An 18,301-nucleotide genomic window follows, 5' to 3' on the forward strand; every position below is an offset into this window, starting at 1 on the left:
GCCCCTCTTTTAGTTCATTACCCTAATCATAACTTGATTTCTAATCAGCATAATAAACATCAGTATTATAGACCCTAAAACAGAACCCTGTGGGACTCCACTCATTGGGATTTCCCCCCCATCACTAGTGATGCCCCAACACCAGGAGGGTGAAGACTAGCACATGCCTTCTCCGATACATGTGAAGTCAGCTACCGCTACTTTTCAAACTGCAGCTGATGCAGCACTGCCAAGTAGCATCACAGCGCACTCGGAGGAAAGCACACAGCGACTCGGTTCTGATACTATGCTCACAGACGCCTCATGCTGCTCGACATCACCCTTTGGAGTGATGTGGGGAGAGTGCGCCATCTACCCACCCAGAGAGAGAGCAAGGCCAATTGTGCTCTCTCAGGGCTCCGATAGCCGATGGCAAGCTACATGAACAGGATTTGAACTGGCAATCTCCTGATCATAGTGGCAGTGCTTAGCTCACTAAACCACTCATTCTCAAGATTCAATCTGGATTCTAGTCACAAAAAGTGAGCAGATATAAATGGTCAGGCAATCTGTCTCTTTAAGAATAGGACTTACAGGGTTGAGCAGCACAGTGAGGAAGAGCTCTCCTCCGTTGATGAGTTTGTCCAGTTCTTTTGGACTCCCAGGGTACTCATTGTAGAAGATGGTGTGAGTGAAGAGGCCGCAGGTCTGTCTGGGTAGCACCTGAGGAGAAAAAGAAAGGTTTGCACGATAAATAAATCACATTTAACCCAGGACGAAAAAAAAAATCCACAAAACATGAGCAAAAACATCCCAACTTCAACTTCAACACATAAACTCAACCAAAACACAGCTGTACAGCTGGACAAAAGAAGCTTGTGTGTCCTATATCCACCATGACAAATTAGGGCGGAAAAACGTATTTGGTTAGCCACAATATGCAATAGCGTTTAAGTGCTGCTCTGGGCTGGGCTGGAAACCGAGTGGAAAGTGAGTGACCTCAGCCTTCAACTATGTTGCTTAAGCACAATAAAGGGAACTGAAAACGCTCCGACTGAGATAACGTATAGAGAGAGAGAGAGAGAGAGAGAGAGAGAGAGGGAAAGAGCAAAATCAGACCCACGCAGGCTGATTATACTGCCTAAACATTTGGGTAATGGTTTATTTAACACTGAACGGTTAACAGTACTTTCCGTTTAATTCCCTCTCTCCAGCTCTGTGCTTTTCTTCCCCTTTATGAACACAGAGCTGTGCGGGATGAAACTCCCAATTGAGAGCAGAAGAATGCTGATTATGGCAAAAGAGAGAGGGAAGAGGGAGCAGGAGGGGAGGGGCCAGAGTGGAGAGGGGGAAAAATATCTATGTTTGCACCTCCGAGACAAGGCGGCCCAGTTCCCTGTGAATACTTCTCACCGCTGTGTTAAGGTCAGAATTAACATCACTGTGACAAGTTCACACTCAACTGCCAGACAGATCAAACAGAATAAAATTAATAAAAATAAAACAATAATCAAAAAGCAGAGAGTGCAGCTCCTGCAGAAACTAAGAGAGCTGCATGCAGTGCTTATCTGAAAACTGATGAGTAGCCAGCTGAATGCAAGAGGCTGAATGCAAGTCTGACTGGAGTTTAGTTTAATTTAAAAAGTTTACAAGTTACAAAACAAAGTAATAGTTGCATCAAGAAAAACAAGTTTCAATGCATCTCCCCAAGGCTACATTCACACAGCAGGCAAATGTGGCTCAAATCCAAACCTTATCATCATAGGGAAATATGGAATAAAAAAAAGGAAAATGCTCCATCTCATTTTGGGTTAGCAAAAAGTTATATATGACATCTTTTTGCTAAGTTTGATAAATTTAACATGATTTCAATTCGGTATTCCATTTTCTTAGCTTGAATATAAGAAAAGTCTTTACAGCGTAAGATATATTTTTATAGGGTCCTTCCAAAATGACTCAGTTTGCTGTCTTGATGTAAGCAAAGAACATTTTCTACCCGACTGCGGGCTTTACTTCACTGAAATACACTTTCTTGTATTTCTTGTAATTTGTAACTTTACTTTGAAACCGGAACAAACTAGGATGTAGGTAAAAATTATTAGCATATAACATTTTGTTATATATATATATATATATATATATATATATATATATATATATATATATATATATATATATATATATATATATATATATATTATATATATATATATATTATATATATATATACAAAATTCTTATTCTTATTATGTGATATTATTGAGACATAATACTTTTCAAACCTACATGGAATTACTACGATGTTTGAATAAGAAACTGCTTTACATGGGTTTGTTGATGATGTACGTTAACAACAATAATAGTACAGAGATTAATAACCAGTTTTTTTTAAACCATAACATATTGACAAAGCATGACTATTAAGACAGACAGACATTACATTAAAAGAATGTATAGGATTACGGAAAATTAAAGCAACGTTACTGCCTGCTATAAATTGTTCTGTTTATGTTGGAGAAGGCTCCTGCTCAGCTGCAAAGGGTTAAAAAACACCAACAACAATTTATGTGGCTGTGTTTTGATCTGCTGCCACTTTGGGCATTAAGGTTTCCCTAAGTTTGTACACTTCTAATTCTACACTACTCATTTTTCTTATATGGTTTAGGATAGACCTTATGCTCTAACTTATCTGGGGCAACTGATGCAGATGATGTTTTGGGGTGTTTTTATACACATGGCAACCAAGCTATTCAGATATGAACTGTGTACAAATAGAAACAGCTACATATAGCACAGTTGCAGAGGGCCAGTCCAAGCTCGTTCCAGTCGAACATCGTCTACATATTTCCAAATCTCCTCATTAATAATAATAATTATAATAATAATTATGATAAATAAACAAATAATAATAACAGTGAGATCAAGGTGCAGCTGTGTGAAGAAAAATCAGGGTCAATCTCGGCTGCTATGCTAATTGTTCAGTGTCATAATACACAACTAGCCGCGTGGCATTTTGAATTGCAGATTAGTTGGGATAACCTTTAGAAAAATGTTCCAGGGAGAAAACTACACTTTGTTTGTGAAAGGTTCAGGTTGGTGTTCTATCTCTCTCTCACTCTCTCTCTCTTTCTCTCTCAGACCCCCATTCGAAGGTATCCATTTAGATCAGTCATCTTTCTTTAATCCCTTGGTGGCGTTTAACTGTCCAGGCCTTCCAGCAAGCACACACACACACACACACACACACACACACAGATGACGCTTTGTCATGACTCAAACAAGGCGTCTGTTATATTATATATATATATGCAGCAATGTTATGCCCAGGAGCAAAGCAGAAAAAGAAATGGTAAAACAAACCAAAAATGAAAATGTAGTGCTTTTATAAACGGTTTGCCCATAACCTCCTCCCGGGATTTCAACATCAAACAGCAAATGGAATAGCCAGGGGTTTGTACATAGCTCTGTCCGAGCCAGATAAGAGTTTAACGCTGAGCCACGGCAGCACTTTGACCTGCGAGGATCTTCAAAGCCAGATCTGCATAATTAGTTTAGATTGGGGCTACTGTTTTTTTTATTTTATTTTTAATTTATTACTTTATATTATGTATTCCTTTCCTTAAATTTACCACCCTATCACACTCACTAGTCTTTAATTTTTTTTAGATTCATGTAGTTTTGCTAAGTATAATATATATATTTAAATATAAGGCGCACTATCAATGATTGTCTATTTTCTGGTATATATAAACACGTTAACAAAACTGAAGACTTTCTTTTAAAGTCAACCCAGATTTATCTCCTGAAAACTGTTTATCTGGATGAGTGAAGCGCTTCTGTTTATTTCCAGTAAGCTTAGAATCCCGAATTGATCCGGAACTAAGGCTGGAGCTTTAGCATTAGCGGCTAACCGCTAGCAGTTTGCTCAACACTGAGGAACCCCTTAGTGCTCCGGTAAGCCAGGGTGATATAATCTAGCCTGTTCTTTCTTCGTAGCTTGGTTTAACACAGTAAACGAGAAGGCTACAGTCCGATATACTCCCCTCTGAACAACGAAAAAGCTAGGGCGGTTAGTGGCTAATGCTATTGCACTACTTTAGCAGTGCTAGCCGGGGTTAGAAGCAGGATACAGGCAAACACTCTTCTCTGAATGGGGAAACAGCGGTTAGCAGCTAATGCTACTCCAGCCTTGGTGCTGGAAAACTAAACTGAAACTCCAGTATAATGCTGTACTTCAGTGGAGTGGCTTTACTGCTCTTTACAACCTGACTGATAAAAATTCATACATAATGTGCACCAGATTAAAAGGCGCACTGATGATTTTTTGGAAAATTAAAGGATCAGGATTTTAAGTGCACATTATAGTGCGAAAAATACAATACCTTCTGCAGTCTGCATGTGTTATATGCGGTCCAGTTAGAATATCATAACAATCTCCTTGTTTCTACACTCACTGTCCATCTGATAAGCTCCACTGATCATACAGGAGCATTTTGTAGTTCTACAAAGATTTTTATTTAGTATCCTCATTTCACCTTGTTCTTCAGTGGACTGGGGCAGATATTATTTGGGTGGTGTATCAATACATTTTCAGCATTGCAGAGACATTTGAATGGTCGTGGCAGTGTGTTTGTGTCTTGCGCGGGTATGAGTGGATCAGGAAAACACTTACGCTAATGCCACTGTGGATGAAGCCTCTGCGGAAGCGGGCAGGTTTGAGGTGGGGGTATTCTTCTGTGCTGGTCACCTTGATGCCCCACACCTTTTTCCAGGCCTCGTACAGCTGCATGTGAATGGGGTAGACACCAGAGTGGTGAGGAGCTACAGCGTAGCCCATGTTGGTGGGGATGCCATGTTCCTGAAAGAGAAAAAAAGCATCATATTTAAGAGGACTACAGAATTTTGCTCCAATCCAGTGGTCACCAGCTTGAAAACCAGCTACAACTTAGTAGTCACCAACCCTGCAGACTTTAGCTCCAACCTAGTGGTCAACATATTTCAAGAACAGAAAAAATTTATTAGTAGTCAACCCTGCTGACTCCAAGTCTCACCAAGCTTAAGAACAACCTGCAGCTTCAGCAGCCACCAACCCTGCAGACTTTAGCTCTAAACCTGCGGCCACTAACCATGAAAACCAGCTACAACTTAGTAGAAAGAAGCCCTTCCTCAGTCATCCTTAACCTTAAAGACTAGCGACAACTTACTGATCACTAAACCTACAGGTTTTAGCCCCAACCCAGTGATCATTAACTCTGAAGAAGGTTAAAGTCTGCAGACTTTAAGTCCAACCTTTGTATCGAACAACAGTGCGGGATTTAGCTCAAATCCAGTGGTTCTTAAGACCAGCTACAATCCATTGGTCCTTAAGACCAGCTACAATCCAGTGTTCCTCAAGACCAGCTACAATCCAGTGTTCCTCAAGACCAGCTCAAATCCAGTGTTCCTTAAGACCAGCTACAATCCAGTGGTCCTCAAAACCAGCTACAATCCAGTGTCCTTCAAAACTAACTAGAATCCAGTGTTCCTCAAGGCCAGCTACAATCCAGTGTTCCTTAAGACCAGCTACAATCCAGTGTTCCTTAAGACCAGCTACAATCCAGTGTTCCTCAAGACCAGCTACAATCCAGTGGTCCTTAAAACCAGCTACAATCCAGTGTTCCTTAAGACCAGCTACAATCCAGTGGTCACCAATCTTAGAGGCCAACTACAATTTAGTAGTCACCAAACCAGCAGACCTTGCTGCAACCTTGTATGCACTAAAGGCCGATTTATACTTTAGTGTGGAGTCAACATGATGTCTACGGTGGCTCAATCACAGCTGCTGCTTCACATGCAGCACCAATGCACAGCCTGTACTCGCAACAGACTCACCTCAGCGAACTTGTGGTTGAGCAGCATCTGTTCGGCCAGCACTGAGTGGTTGTGGAAGAGGTGAGGCTGCATGTGGCTCCACATGTGAGGAAACCACCAAAACTCTTTACTGTAGGACAGCAGCAGGTCATCACCCAGATCCTCCTCATCAGTGCCTGAAGAGCAGGAAAGAAACACACATACACATACTGTGTGAACATATTCAAATAAATAACAAATACTACTTCACATTACCAACAACTACTTTCTCATATTTACTGATACTATTATAAAATAAAGTGGATAAAGGGTACAGAAGCATTTCTGTACCAGTGAAAAACATATGTTTAAGCCAACAACCCTCTTCTATGGCACTGCATCAGTAAACCAACTTTTCAGCCTTGAATGTGTGCTTATATTTGGTAGTTTTTAAAAGCTTATAACTTAAAAATCTCTTCCTGTGTTTGCTTCATTTAGATGCCTTTGGCACTGAAGTGATTTCTTTTTGTCAGACACCTAAAACGAACTCAAAACAATTATCTGGAGGCATAATAACAAACACTAATTTTAAACTTAACCAATAAATAATTACATAGCCTAAATATAATATTAATAATATATTTTTTATTCTAATCATAAAGTTACTTTAGCAGAGTCAAATTTACCTCAGCAGTGCTACTCAAGTCACATAGCAAGCTAACTTTTCCATGCCTTCAAGGCAAGGCTTAAATTTTCATGACCATACAATATTTAAAACATCAATACGGACGTGGACAATAAAACCAAAAATTAACTAAAATAAAAAAAAAAATGATTATAGTAGGTCTAAAATGAAGCCACACAATCTTTAATAATAAAATGTGTTTCAGATCCTGATATAGGGATAAATGGGCTACTGAATTAACTCTGAGCTGACATAATTGTTGTGCTCAAAACAGATTTTCTCCATCGATAAACTGAAACACAATTTTTTTTGTAGACCAAATTTATATGGCTTTTCCAAAACTTATCCAGGCCTAGGCTTTTCCAGGTTTTTCATGACTGTACAAACCCTGAACTTGGAATTTACAAAGAAAAAGCAGCCAGTCTTTTGGTAAACATACAATGGCTAATACTAAGTTCAGCTAACTTTACTACCCTAAACCTGTATTTTTCAGTCACTGGTGAAAAATCCTAAAATTGGAAAAAACAATGAAACTGGTCTTTTCAAATATTCCGCCAAAAGAAAGTAGCATTCCTACTGTTCATATTTCATACCACGCTAGAATTCGTGTAGAAATGTACGAGTCCCATCTGCTCAGATGGTCTCAGTCTGTCTGTTTCTTTGTTGTGCACTAGAGTGCAAACGGCACTCTTGTGTTCACACTTACTCGAACAAACTACATTACAGAGCAACTGCACCAGGGTTTGTATTATTAACAAAAGATGACAAGTATTAATACACCTTTACCCTGCAAGAGTGTAGAGTGTATTAGAAGTGGAAGTGTGTTTTCCTTACCAGCGTGGAAGAACTTTCCAGAGAAGCCGAGGTTGAAGGTGAAGTTGGGTACATGAATTCGCAGCTCATTCTGGGTCTCCAGTAGGGCCTTAATGATAAATGAGAAACGTCTTTACAAGCAAGTACACACACACACACACTCACACACTCTCACACAGACCCTCAGAGCACCCTGAGGACAAGCATACACAGACACACACACCAAATCATCTACACATGACTAATGCACAGCTGTAGTCTAGCATCTTGTGCTGGGGAGGGTGTGTGTGGGGGGGGACTAAGGCTTGCATATGCCTCCGGTCCGATTTGTTTACTGGGTTTTGTTTGTTTTGTTCTTTTTTTCTTCTTCTCATCCGACTGCCTCCCCCACTTGTGCAACTCAATCAAAAAGAGCAGATTCATATTTAACGCAGAGGAGGTCCACAGACAGACAGGAAGGCTTTGATTATGTTTGCTCCCTTTTCCCTCATTCCCTTTCCCCTAATGCAGGCGTCGGGCCGCTGCTAAGCCGAGAGCGGGATCGAACGGGGGCGAAAAGAAAAAAAATATAAATATATATATAAAAAACACAAAACAAAAAAGGCGAGCAGGTTTGAAAAATTCATGCCTGCAGCTAGTTTTTGGACGGCCTTTGAACAAAGAGTCGGGAAAAAAATGGTGCTGGTGTTGATGGGGGAGAAGGGGAGTGGGGGAGAGGGAGAGATATAGAAAGAGAGAGAGAGAGAGAGAGAGAGAGAGGGAGAGAGTGTGTTTTCGAGAAGAAGACAGAGTGGCAGAAGCAGAAGGCTTGAAAAGCTGACTGGTCTGAGAAGCGGCGACAAAAGGGCTGTCATTTGGGGCTGAAGCTGATCGATGGTGACATCGGCCGAGCTTTACTCATCTTCTAGATGTTGTACTTCTGGGCGAGTTTCTTTTTAAAGAGAAATCAGAAAAGAGAAATTCCTGCTGCTTTCCCGAAATCCCACTTTTCCACCCCCACTCTCACTTTTATCCTGCTTCATTCTCATCCCATACATACAGTATTTGAACTTGTACAGTATATTTATCTTCATCTATCCAAGAATAGCATGTTAGCTGCAATGCTAACAGCCAGGTTTAGCCAGGCTGAAGCAGTAATGCTAACAGACACTACAGTAGGCCTCAGCAGGGAAACAGTTAGCTACGATGCTAACAGCCAGTCTTAAAAGTGTAGGTGGAGATAGTGGCTATCTACAATGCTAATTGATTTCTAAGCTGTCTAGATCCGAGAAATGAAGCAAAGAATACTGAAGCAATGAGAGAGAGAGAGAGAGAGAGAGAGAGAGAGAGAGAGAGAGAGAGAGAGAGAGAATGCAGACAAACCAAGTCTCCCTGAAGCTGCGGGAGTCTCCCGCATTTCGGTAGTGGCTCCCTGATGCCCGCGAGTCACATATAATCTCCCGGAATTCAGAACGAGCGCCCCAAACGCGCACACAGACGACAGACTTTTTTTCTCTAATCGCGTGTGGGAAGGAGAGAGAGAAAACAGAAAGGGTTCTGATTGGCCTGTTCAGTTTTTAGTGTGGGCGGGCAGTGTTTTTCCCCTCTCCCGGACGGGATTTGTTCAGCGAGTGAGAGAAGCAGATCATGGCGGAGGCAATATTAATAATTATTGTAGTAAGATATGAAATATTTTTGATGTTGTGCAATTTTTGTGATATTGTAACTGTCAATTTTTGTTAAATAAAGGCCTTTTTTCCAAAAAAAAAAAAAGGAAAGCGGAGGCAGGGCCTTCCAAAAACATTGGATGGGGTAACCTCCCTGAAATCAACTTTTGCAACTTGGGATGTCTGAGAATGTGTCTCCAAGCAAACCAAGTAAATATTCTAAGAAGCACATCAGCATTAAGATGAAAATGGTTAAAAGGTTAAAAATATTTTGGAGAAGGAAACAGATTAGCAGAAGCTATTCAATGCTAACGTTGGCTGAGCTGCATCTTCTGAGTGTTTCACTTCTGAGATTCTTTTTAAGCCGAAGAGAAGAGAGAAAGTTCTGCTGCTTTCCCTTCTGCTCCTGTCCTTAATCTTACTTCTTTCACCTCAACTATATATTTTTTCCCCTTAGATCCTTTCCCTCATTCCATACATATTTCTGTGTGTTTGTCTGTCTGTTTTTAGCATTTCTGCTCTGTGTCTCTTCCTTCATTTAAGAAAAACATGTTAGCTGCAATGCTAACAGCTGGGCTTAACCAGGTTAAAGCTACAGTGATGCTAACAGACACAGCAGCTACCTTAAGTAGGGAAGTGGTTAGCCATAATGCTAATAGCATCTAAAAGCACTAAAACACTAGCTAGCTAGCTAGCTTCCACAGCAGTGTTATTTTCACCACAAAATACACAAATCACTGTGGATCTCCCTTTTAATCATAAATTTACTTAAGGAGCTCAATTTTAGTCAAATTAAAATAAATTTACTTTAGCTGTTGTACTCATAACACATGTAAATAGCTTACTTTTACACAGAAAAAGGCAGCAACTTTTGTGGTAAACAAACAAAGCCTAGGTTTGGAACTATCCAAAATTGGCACAGCTTGTATCGTTCAGTCACAGCTAAAATATATATATGACATTCAATGTAACTCATTGTTAGGTATATTTTATTCTGATAAATATTTTTGGCTGCCAAATATTTGGTGAATCCTTAGTATTCAAATCATAATCGAATTCCTCAATACTAATTAGCTACGATGCTAACAGTTTTCTGAGTTGGATGATTAATGGCTTATTGAGAAGTGACGATAAGGGGCTGTCATTTGGGGAGGGAAAAACTGATCGATGGTGGCATCGGCCGAGCTGCACCAATTTCCTGGGCACTGAACTTCCCATTTTCTATTTTTAAGCAGAAGAAAGGAGAGAAAAGCCTGCTGCTTTCCCCACATCTTCAGCCTTCCTCCATACAACTTCTTTCACCCCCACTTTTTCATCCCATACATATTTCTCTCTGTACATTTTAAGCATTTCCCCCCTGTGTATCTTTCTACATTTCAGTCTGTTCTCTTAAATCAAAGCCAGAAGACCAGAATGCATGAGTGCAAGAGCATGTTTGGAAGAGGAGCAAAAACAAAAAACAGACAGACAAGAAAACCCCCGAAAGAAACAGAAGAGAAAACACATAAGGAAGGGGCCAAAAACAGCCAGTCAGCTTGTTGTTATACTGCTAGCAGAGGAGGGTCAGTTAGTGGGTAAGCCTCCTTCAATATGGAGATCTGCATATGAGCAGTTGCCAGAAAAAAATCTAATATTTGCGCATAATTGAATCAAATGCTGATCTGTAATTTAAAAATATGTTTTTAAAACAGGAACTCACAGCAGGGTGAACAGACTTTCTTAAGCACTTCTTTCACCACGCCTACTTCTTACACAATTACTATGACAGTCTCTAACTAACTGAGCATATTAAACTATTCATACTGCACCTATTTGTAACTGTGGTTGTAATCTACATAAATGGATCTGCTGCTGCACTGGAAGTTCTAACACAAAATTAACAAAGTAAGCAAGATGGGACAAAGACTTCAGCCTCAGTTACCAGCATTATACACAATATACTGTGACAGTAATATTATAAAAAAAAATCATATGGTGATTATAGCAGTAATCTTAGGTAATCTTCAATTAAGTAAAGCCTTAAGGATATTTCTCTACAATTGTTTGTTTGCAATTTATATGGATGCATTCAATGGTCTGTACTTTTGTATTTTGGTAGATTGTGTCTGCTACATTACTAATATTTGTATGTTACCATACTTTTTTTTTCTACATTAATAATATTTTATTTAAAAATCTGACTCTTGGTAAGTTACTATTGTTTACAGAACAGGCAATGATTTACAGATTTTTTGTTTCTGCTGGAAGTTTAAAACGTATAATTACAAAAAAAAGTTTATTTGTTTTAAGTGTATTTTCATATCGCCAAATACACTGTAAATCGCAAAAATACTGTGAAATATTGTGATACTATTTAAAGGCCTAAGGACCACATATAAAAGTGACGTCATCTGATTTGGCATGTCCACACAGCCCTAAAAAAAATCAAGATGCATAACAATAAAAAAAAAAAAAAATAATAATAATAATCTGATCTTTACCTTAATCAGTTACTTTACCACAGTGAATACAGCCTTGAATCTAATTAATCTATTGATCTATTGATAGTTCAATTTATTTATAATAAATAATTTTCAACAACACATTTCTCAATTGTGGTTATTAATCCTTTCTCTGTTTCTGTCTGTACTCAAATCAGAGCCAGAAAAAACAGTGTAAAATCAAGTTTAGGAAGAGGGTGAACCAAAGAAAAGAGAGGGGAAAAAAAAGAAAAAGAGATGAGGAAATGAGGGGAGAGTTTAGGAAAGAAAGGTGAGACAAGCGAGAGAGAGAGAGAGAGAAACAAGAAATGCAGAAAGATGATATGAAATAAAAAAGGAGTGTGGGCACACCGTCAAGGACATCTCCATTTCTTGAGGCTACAGCTCTGTGATGTCATTCGGTTTTCACACTACTGTACTGAGCTGCTGGCAGGGGATCCAGTTTTTTTTCCTTTTTTTCTTTCCTCTTCGTTTTCACACCGCCTCTTCGCCTTGCTGGAAAAACGCACACGGACGGGCCAGTGTTTGTCGCTCTGGACTCCAGAGCTCTGTTCCGTCCAGGATGCTATAAGCCCGCCTCCATAAATGCTTTGGCAAACAACTTCCCAGCAAAACCCTCGTCCATATGGTATTAATTATGGTTTTAATGTTAAAAATGCAATATATGGGACTTCATCTCCTTTTAACCGATAGAAAGTCTCATATAATCACACAAACATCTAAAAGTTACTGATAAACTTTCTTCTGATTTAATTTGTAGGGGAATTCTGAAGGGAAGTTCCCAATTAGCTCATGTAATGTAGCTGTAGCTGTGATTTATGGCAGATGTACTGAAGGATGCAATTACAGAAAATATTTGTTATTTGTCATAAATCTCTGAGAGATTGGTCTTGTGACCAAATATTGGTTTACAAAATAGAGGAAACTGGGGACACACAGAGACATCCGCTGTGGTCAGAATGAGTTAATCAGGGAGCTTAAAGTAGGTCTAGGTTGTAGGACTGTGAGAGTGTGTGTGTTTGTGTGTGTGTGTAAAAGGGCTAAATGGGTTAAATACCAGGGCTAAAGATATGGAGGGAGAAATGCAATTATATTGCAATAAGAAATATGTATATGATATATATTGCAATAATGTTAATTAAAAAAAAATATATATATATATATATATATATATATAAGATATTCCACCAGAAGTCAATGATCCAACATATTGATATATTAACAATGCACTCTTTGTATCAAAGATTGGAGTAGAGTAATTGATATTGGGCAAATCCATTCTACCAATGAAATCAGTGCGCATTTTTCCTTTTTGTATTAAAAAGAAACAAACACATAATTTGATATTGCACCTAAGTGTGACTACTGCACACATCACATTGTAAATATTATTCACCCCTTTCAAAATACCTCTAAAACCATGCAACTAAGCTGAAAATGGAAAAACATATTTACTCATTTACCAAAATTAATAAATAGCCTTATAATTACCTATATGTCCAAATCATCTCCTTTTATTTGAACCTGTGCTTACAGCTCTGGAAAAAAATAAGAGACCACTTAAAAATTGAGTTTTTCTGATTTTACCATATTGAAAAACTTTTGAATATAATCAAGAGGAACTGCTTGAATTTGTGCCCCAGGTGTGGCATGAAGTTATCCAAAAGCAGTGTGTAAGACTGGTGGAGGAGAACATGCCAAGATACATGAAAACGGTGATTAAAAAAGAGGGTTATTCCACCAAATATTGATTTCTGAACTCTTAAAACGTTATGAATATGAACTTGTTTTCTTTGCATTATTTGACGTCTGAAAGCTCTGCTCTGAATGCTCTAAATGACAATATTTTTATTTGGAATTTGGGAGAAATGTCTGTAGTTTATAGAATAAAACAACAATGTTGATTTTATTTAAACATAAACCTATGAATAGCAAAATCAGAGAAACTGATTCAGAAACTGAATTTCCAGAGCTTTATAAGTCAGATAACCAGAAGAGCAAAAAGATGTAGCTCTTATTACTTATATATCATGTTCAATATCATATTAACAAAAAAATAAAACCAAGTTTTAAAACTCAGTAAATATTATTTTAGTCCTACTGGTTTGTCAGACATGCTAAAACTCAATGGTTATATATTAACTTGGTTTTGCTTGGTTGCGCTGATAAAAACCACAGCATTGTCTGCCTCTCTCTCTCTCTATCTGTGAATTTCTGTGTCTATCTCTCTCTGCCTGCCTCTCTCTGTCTGTCTCTCGCTCTTTCTCTCCTCATCTCTCCCTGTCTGCCTTTCACTCTCTCTCTCTCTCTTGTTTATATGCATCGTTTACAGTGACATTTCTTTACTGGACAAACAGTATATGGTTTAAATGGTCAGTCACTGATGGACACCGCATGTGAGCCTCTCTGAGGGGCGGAAAAAGGTAGTTGCCAATAAAGCAGCTACAGAAAGCATTTGGTTGAGGTTGCTGCCAATAAAGGACAATGCACTACATAATATATGCACCAGTTCACAGGCTTTTTCCAACAATAACTTTGACTGCTTCAATAATTTGCCCAATAAAACCACGACTGTGTTATTTTATATCAGCACGTGCCTTTCATAAACTGAAGGCTACATAAAACGAAGCGCTTTGAGCTACATTAACAGAAGGAGAGGAGAACAGGGCGCAACATACTGCCAGGAATAAAAGCGTATCATGGACTTTTCTCAGCATGTGTGTTCTTTGTTATTTACTGAGCCTTTTGTTCAGATATATAATATTTATAATAATCTAATGAGATACAACACTTTAAATCTAACTCACTCCTAATTCTAGTTCAGATCATATGCATCTCCAGCTCACTCACACCACATACCACTGCTCACAACATGCTATAACACCTCCAATTACAGGATTCAACATGCAAACACAATAGACAAATATAGTAAGCCATATGGACTGGCATTTTGGATCAGCAGATTTATAATAAGCCAAATGTCATGGGATAGCAGTACTTAAATTGATTATGAAATGTTACTTCAGGGCACGGCTCGGGAACACCCACACCCGTATAAGCTGTAAGGTATCATCTTGTGAGTGAGACTAAACCCAGGCCAGTGTGTTAATGGGCAAGGCATGTACATTATTAAGTTCATACGAGATCCAATAGTGGGTGGCAGATGAATAAAATTTAAGATTAGTTGAGCCACAGTGTCACAGAATGCATTACCACTCACAGTAGACAGCACTGTGGGTTGTAATGATATTAACTGGCAGCATCTGACTAGAAATGTCCACGCAAACAGATAAGCAACAGAAAATCTGTGTAGCAGTCTTTAGATTCCATGGGATATGGCAAAAGTCATGGGACACAATACTACTACTACTTCCAATGTATTTAAATATCCTCACAAGTCAATTTCATTGTTCTGAACAAAAATGGCTTTAAAGGCTTTAAATCTGATAAGCAATTTTTCTTTTTTTACATTTTAAGTATGTGATTTAACACACAACCTGCTGCCCTATGTAAAGATTGTAGTCCAAAATCTGCATTGTGCATGGTGACACACACAAACGTTTTACTGACCTGAAACAGCATTTTTTGCTAATCATTTGCTAAACCAATAAACAATATTGGCTATATGGTCTAAATTTGGTAAGGTCTCAAATCTGGATTAGCACATCAGGCTTAAGGCATGTCATTAAGCTATAATTAGGAAGTCAGCACAAACTATTATTTTAAATCTTGTGATAGTACTTCCTAAACATTGAGTGAATCACTCAAATGTTTGAATATCTAAAAAAAAAAAAACCTAACGTGACAAATCGTTGATGACCAAAAGCATTAAGAGACAGACAAAACATTTTCAACCTGAGGTTTCTAAAGTGTAGTATGCTAAGAAATGGTATTTTGGGGCTCTGAGTGGTCCAGCGGGCTCGAATCCTATTTATGTAGCTTGCCTTCAGCTACCGGAGCCCTGAGAGAGCAAAATTGGTCTTGCTCTCTCTGGGTGGGTAGATGACGCTCTCTCCCCACATCACTCCAAAGGGTGATGTCAATCAGCACAAGGCGCCTGTGAGCTGATGTATCGGAACAGAGTCGCTGTGCTTTCCTCTGAATGCGCTGATTGGGCTGCTTGGCAATGGTGCATCAGCAGCAGTTCAAAAATAGGCTACATGTAGCTGACTTCACATGTGTTGGAGGACGCATGTGAGGAATCACTAGTGTGTGGGGGGGGGGGGTCCTATTAAGTGGCTTGGGTAATTGGCCATGCAAATTGGGAAGAAAATTTGGGAAGGGGGGAAAAATAATAAAATAAATAAATAAATAAAATTATATATAATCTCCATGTGGAGATCACGGCGAGATGTTGAAGACCAAGAAAACTCTTGTGTATGCTGGTTAAAAAAAAAAAGACAATCAATGCCAATCTGCCTAGACAGTTTTGCTCACACCAACCATCTTTCTTTCCGAATGAGCCATAAGAAGACAATTCAACTGAGACTATGTGATACGCCCAAGACCTAGCCATGCAACTAACTTTGTAAGGTGTTCAAACGTTTGTAGAGACCTCATTTTAATTGGTACCGTGTTTTAGGATTCATCTTTTGGGCGCTTGCTACTCACCTTTACGTCAGAAACCTTCATTCGCGTGCCCTCCTTGCCCACAAAGATGTCATCAATGTCCACCAGAATGTAGCGCTCCAGTGCTAGGGACAGCCGCTTGCCTGTAAGGAAGCTCACAGCATCCACCAGCACCAGCTTGTGCAGCCAGAAGTTCAGATTGTTCCCAAAGAGCACTCGCTGAATGCCATCGTGAAGACCCAGGTCCTGGACCACCGCTGCATGCAGGGGTCCGGGCGTACCCCCGGCTTCGGCCGTCCGGCCCCGGGCCAGAAGCACAGGTTCGTAGGTGGAGTGGTTGGACTGGAAAACGGTCCAGTCATCCCCAGGAAGGGGCCCACGCTCCACCTCGCGGGCTTTAGTGATGAGCAGCAGGGGGGACTTGGAGTTGACACTGCAGTCTCTTAGGCCCAGATTAGAGTGTAAGAAGAGGGGGAAACCCTTCAGCTGGGCACTCTGTAAACTGTTCTCATTGGCCTTTGTGAGAACATGTTGGATGCAGAGACACAGAGAGAGAGAAAGAGAGAAAAGAAAATAGTTAAAAGTCTGCTTTGTTTGAAGATAAGAAAAGTTTTTTAAAAAGTTGAAGAAAGTAGCATTTGCTTTCTTCATTCATTCTTCGTTCATGAGGCTTTAAGTTATATGGTGTGCCCCCTTAAACGAGCTTCATTGGAACCCCTGAGGCAGAAAGGGTTAGGATACTTGTGTATTCACTCCTCATTCGCATTCTAGCCCTCTTTACTCAGCAGCCTGAGCGAGGCTGAATCAAATGGTGATAAACTGCACTTTATGGAGAACAACACAATGAGCTTAGGCAGATTCTAGTATTCACCGAAGCATATTCATAAAGGCTGGTTCTTTGGTTCATTAACTTGAAATGATTGAGTGGTTTTCTGCTGGTTATTGCGTAAAAGGACAGGAAAAAACACTAAAAACTATACAATGCTATGTTTAGTGATTTCTAGGTTTTAAATGTAAAGCTACAAAATCCTACCTAGCTTTCTTATTGGAGCCTTACAAACAAAACTGAATTATAAACAACAAAAAAAGGGAAAAAGACTAAAGTAGTATGTAAAAAGTATTTAAAATGCCATATTTGATTGTGACATCATCCTATTACTGCTCACCTATTGGCCAGTGATAATGTAGTAGGAAGTGGCCTTCACTGACGTATTAACTGCAGCTTTTAATGAACAAAAAAAAAATCTCAATAGCAAGTGGCAGATTAAGGCTCACATATCCCTATATGTTTTAATGACAAAACAGATGCATTAACACACACTATGTACTAGGGCTTGGCAAAACCTCATACCTGACAATGCAAGAAATACAAGTAATGTTCATGTATTAGTATTCTGTATTAAAAATAGTATCTATTTTTGTATTCATTTTTAAATAATAAACATCAATTATATATTTTTAGCGGTAATGTCACTGACTTAGTAAACTGCATGGAAATATGGTGTTAGAGGAAAAAAACGAGTTTTAGTCTATAAACTACGGACAACATTTCTCCCAAATTCCAAATAAAAAATATTGTCATTTAGAGAATTTACTTGCAGAAAATGAGAAATGGCTAAAATAACAAAATAGATGCAGAGCTTTAAGACCTCAAATAATGCAAAGAAAACAAGGTTATATTCATAAAGCATCTTGACATGTTCTCCTCCACCAGTCTTACACACTGCTTTTGGATAACTTTATGCCACTGCTGATGTGCGATATTTCTATTAGTAATTACTGTAATGTAAGTCATTACGTTACATTACATTACATAGCATTTCGTGGAATTAAAGTCATTGCAAGGTAACCTGAACAATCCATAAAAAGGGGAAACCAAAAGCCCACTCAAACATCTGGAAAGGGGAATAAAGTGATCTCATTTTACATTTCGGAGAATTATGACTAAAATGAAGAAAGAAGGTGGAGTGGCGCATCTCAAATTCCATCCCCCTTAGCACCCTCGTCTTGCATCACATCCCAATTTCGCCTGCTATTTAAACCAGTTCTGCTTCTTCTCTTCAGATTCCATCTTCATTTAGCCCTGAGTCTCACACAGCAATTGCTTTTCCATTCACAATCACAATACAGACATAAATATGATTTACTGTATAAACACATTAAGTGTTTATACAGAGACAAAGTTATCATTAATGAAAAATGAAATAACGAAAACTGAAAGTAAATTAAAAAAAAAGAAATTGTTACCTAAAACTAATAGAAACGGTGGTTAAATAATAAAAAAAAAAGGTAACTAACTG

General features: G+C 38.8%; 1 protein-coding gene across 1 annotated transcript in view; it reads right to left on the bottom strand.

The window, feature by feature from the left end:
• The window catches only part of ndst1b (N-deacetylase/N-sulfotransferase (heparan glucosaminyl) 1b), a 162,226-nt gene that overhangs the window by 21,380 nt on the left and 122,545 nt on the right, over positions 1 to 18,301 (bottom strand). Inside the window, exons 5-9 of the mRNA XM_049466033.1 lie at positions 16,044 to 16,517; positions 7,328 to 7,415; positions 5,851 to 6,005; positions 4,652 to 4,837; positions 574 to 702 (exon numbers count right to left, since the gene is read on the bottom strand). Coding sequence (XP_049321990.1) covers positions 574 to 702; positions 4,652 to 4,837; positions 5,851 to 6,005; positions 7,328 to 7,415; positions 16,044 to 16,517 — 1,032 coding nt within the window. The remainder of the gene's footprint in view (positions 1 to 573; positions 703 to 4,651; positions 4,838 to 5,850; positions 6,006 to 7,327; positions 7,416 to 16,043; positions 16,518 to 18,301) is intronic.

Source organism: Astyanax mexicanus, chromosome 17 (assembly GCF_023375975.1).
Source record: "Astyanax mexicanus isolate ESR-SI-001 chromosome 17, AstMex3_surface, whole genome shotgun sequence".
Taxonomy (NCBI): Eukaryota; Metazoa; Chordata; class Actinopteri; order Characiformes; family Acestrorhamphidae; genus Astyanax; species Astyanax mexicanus.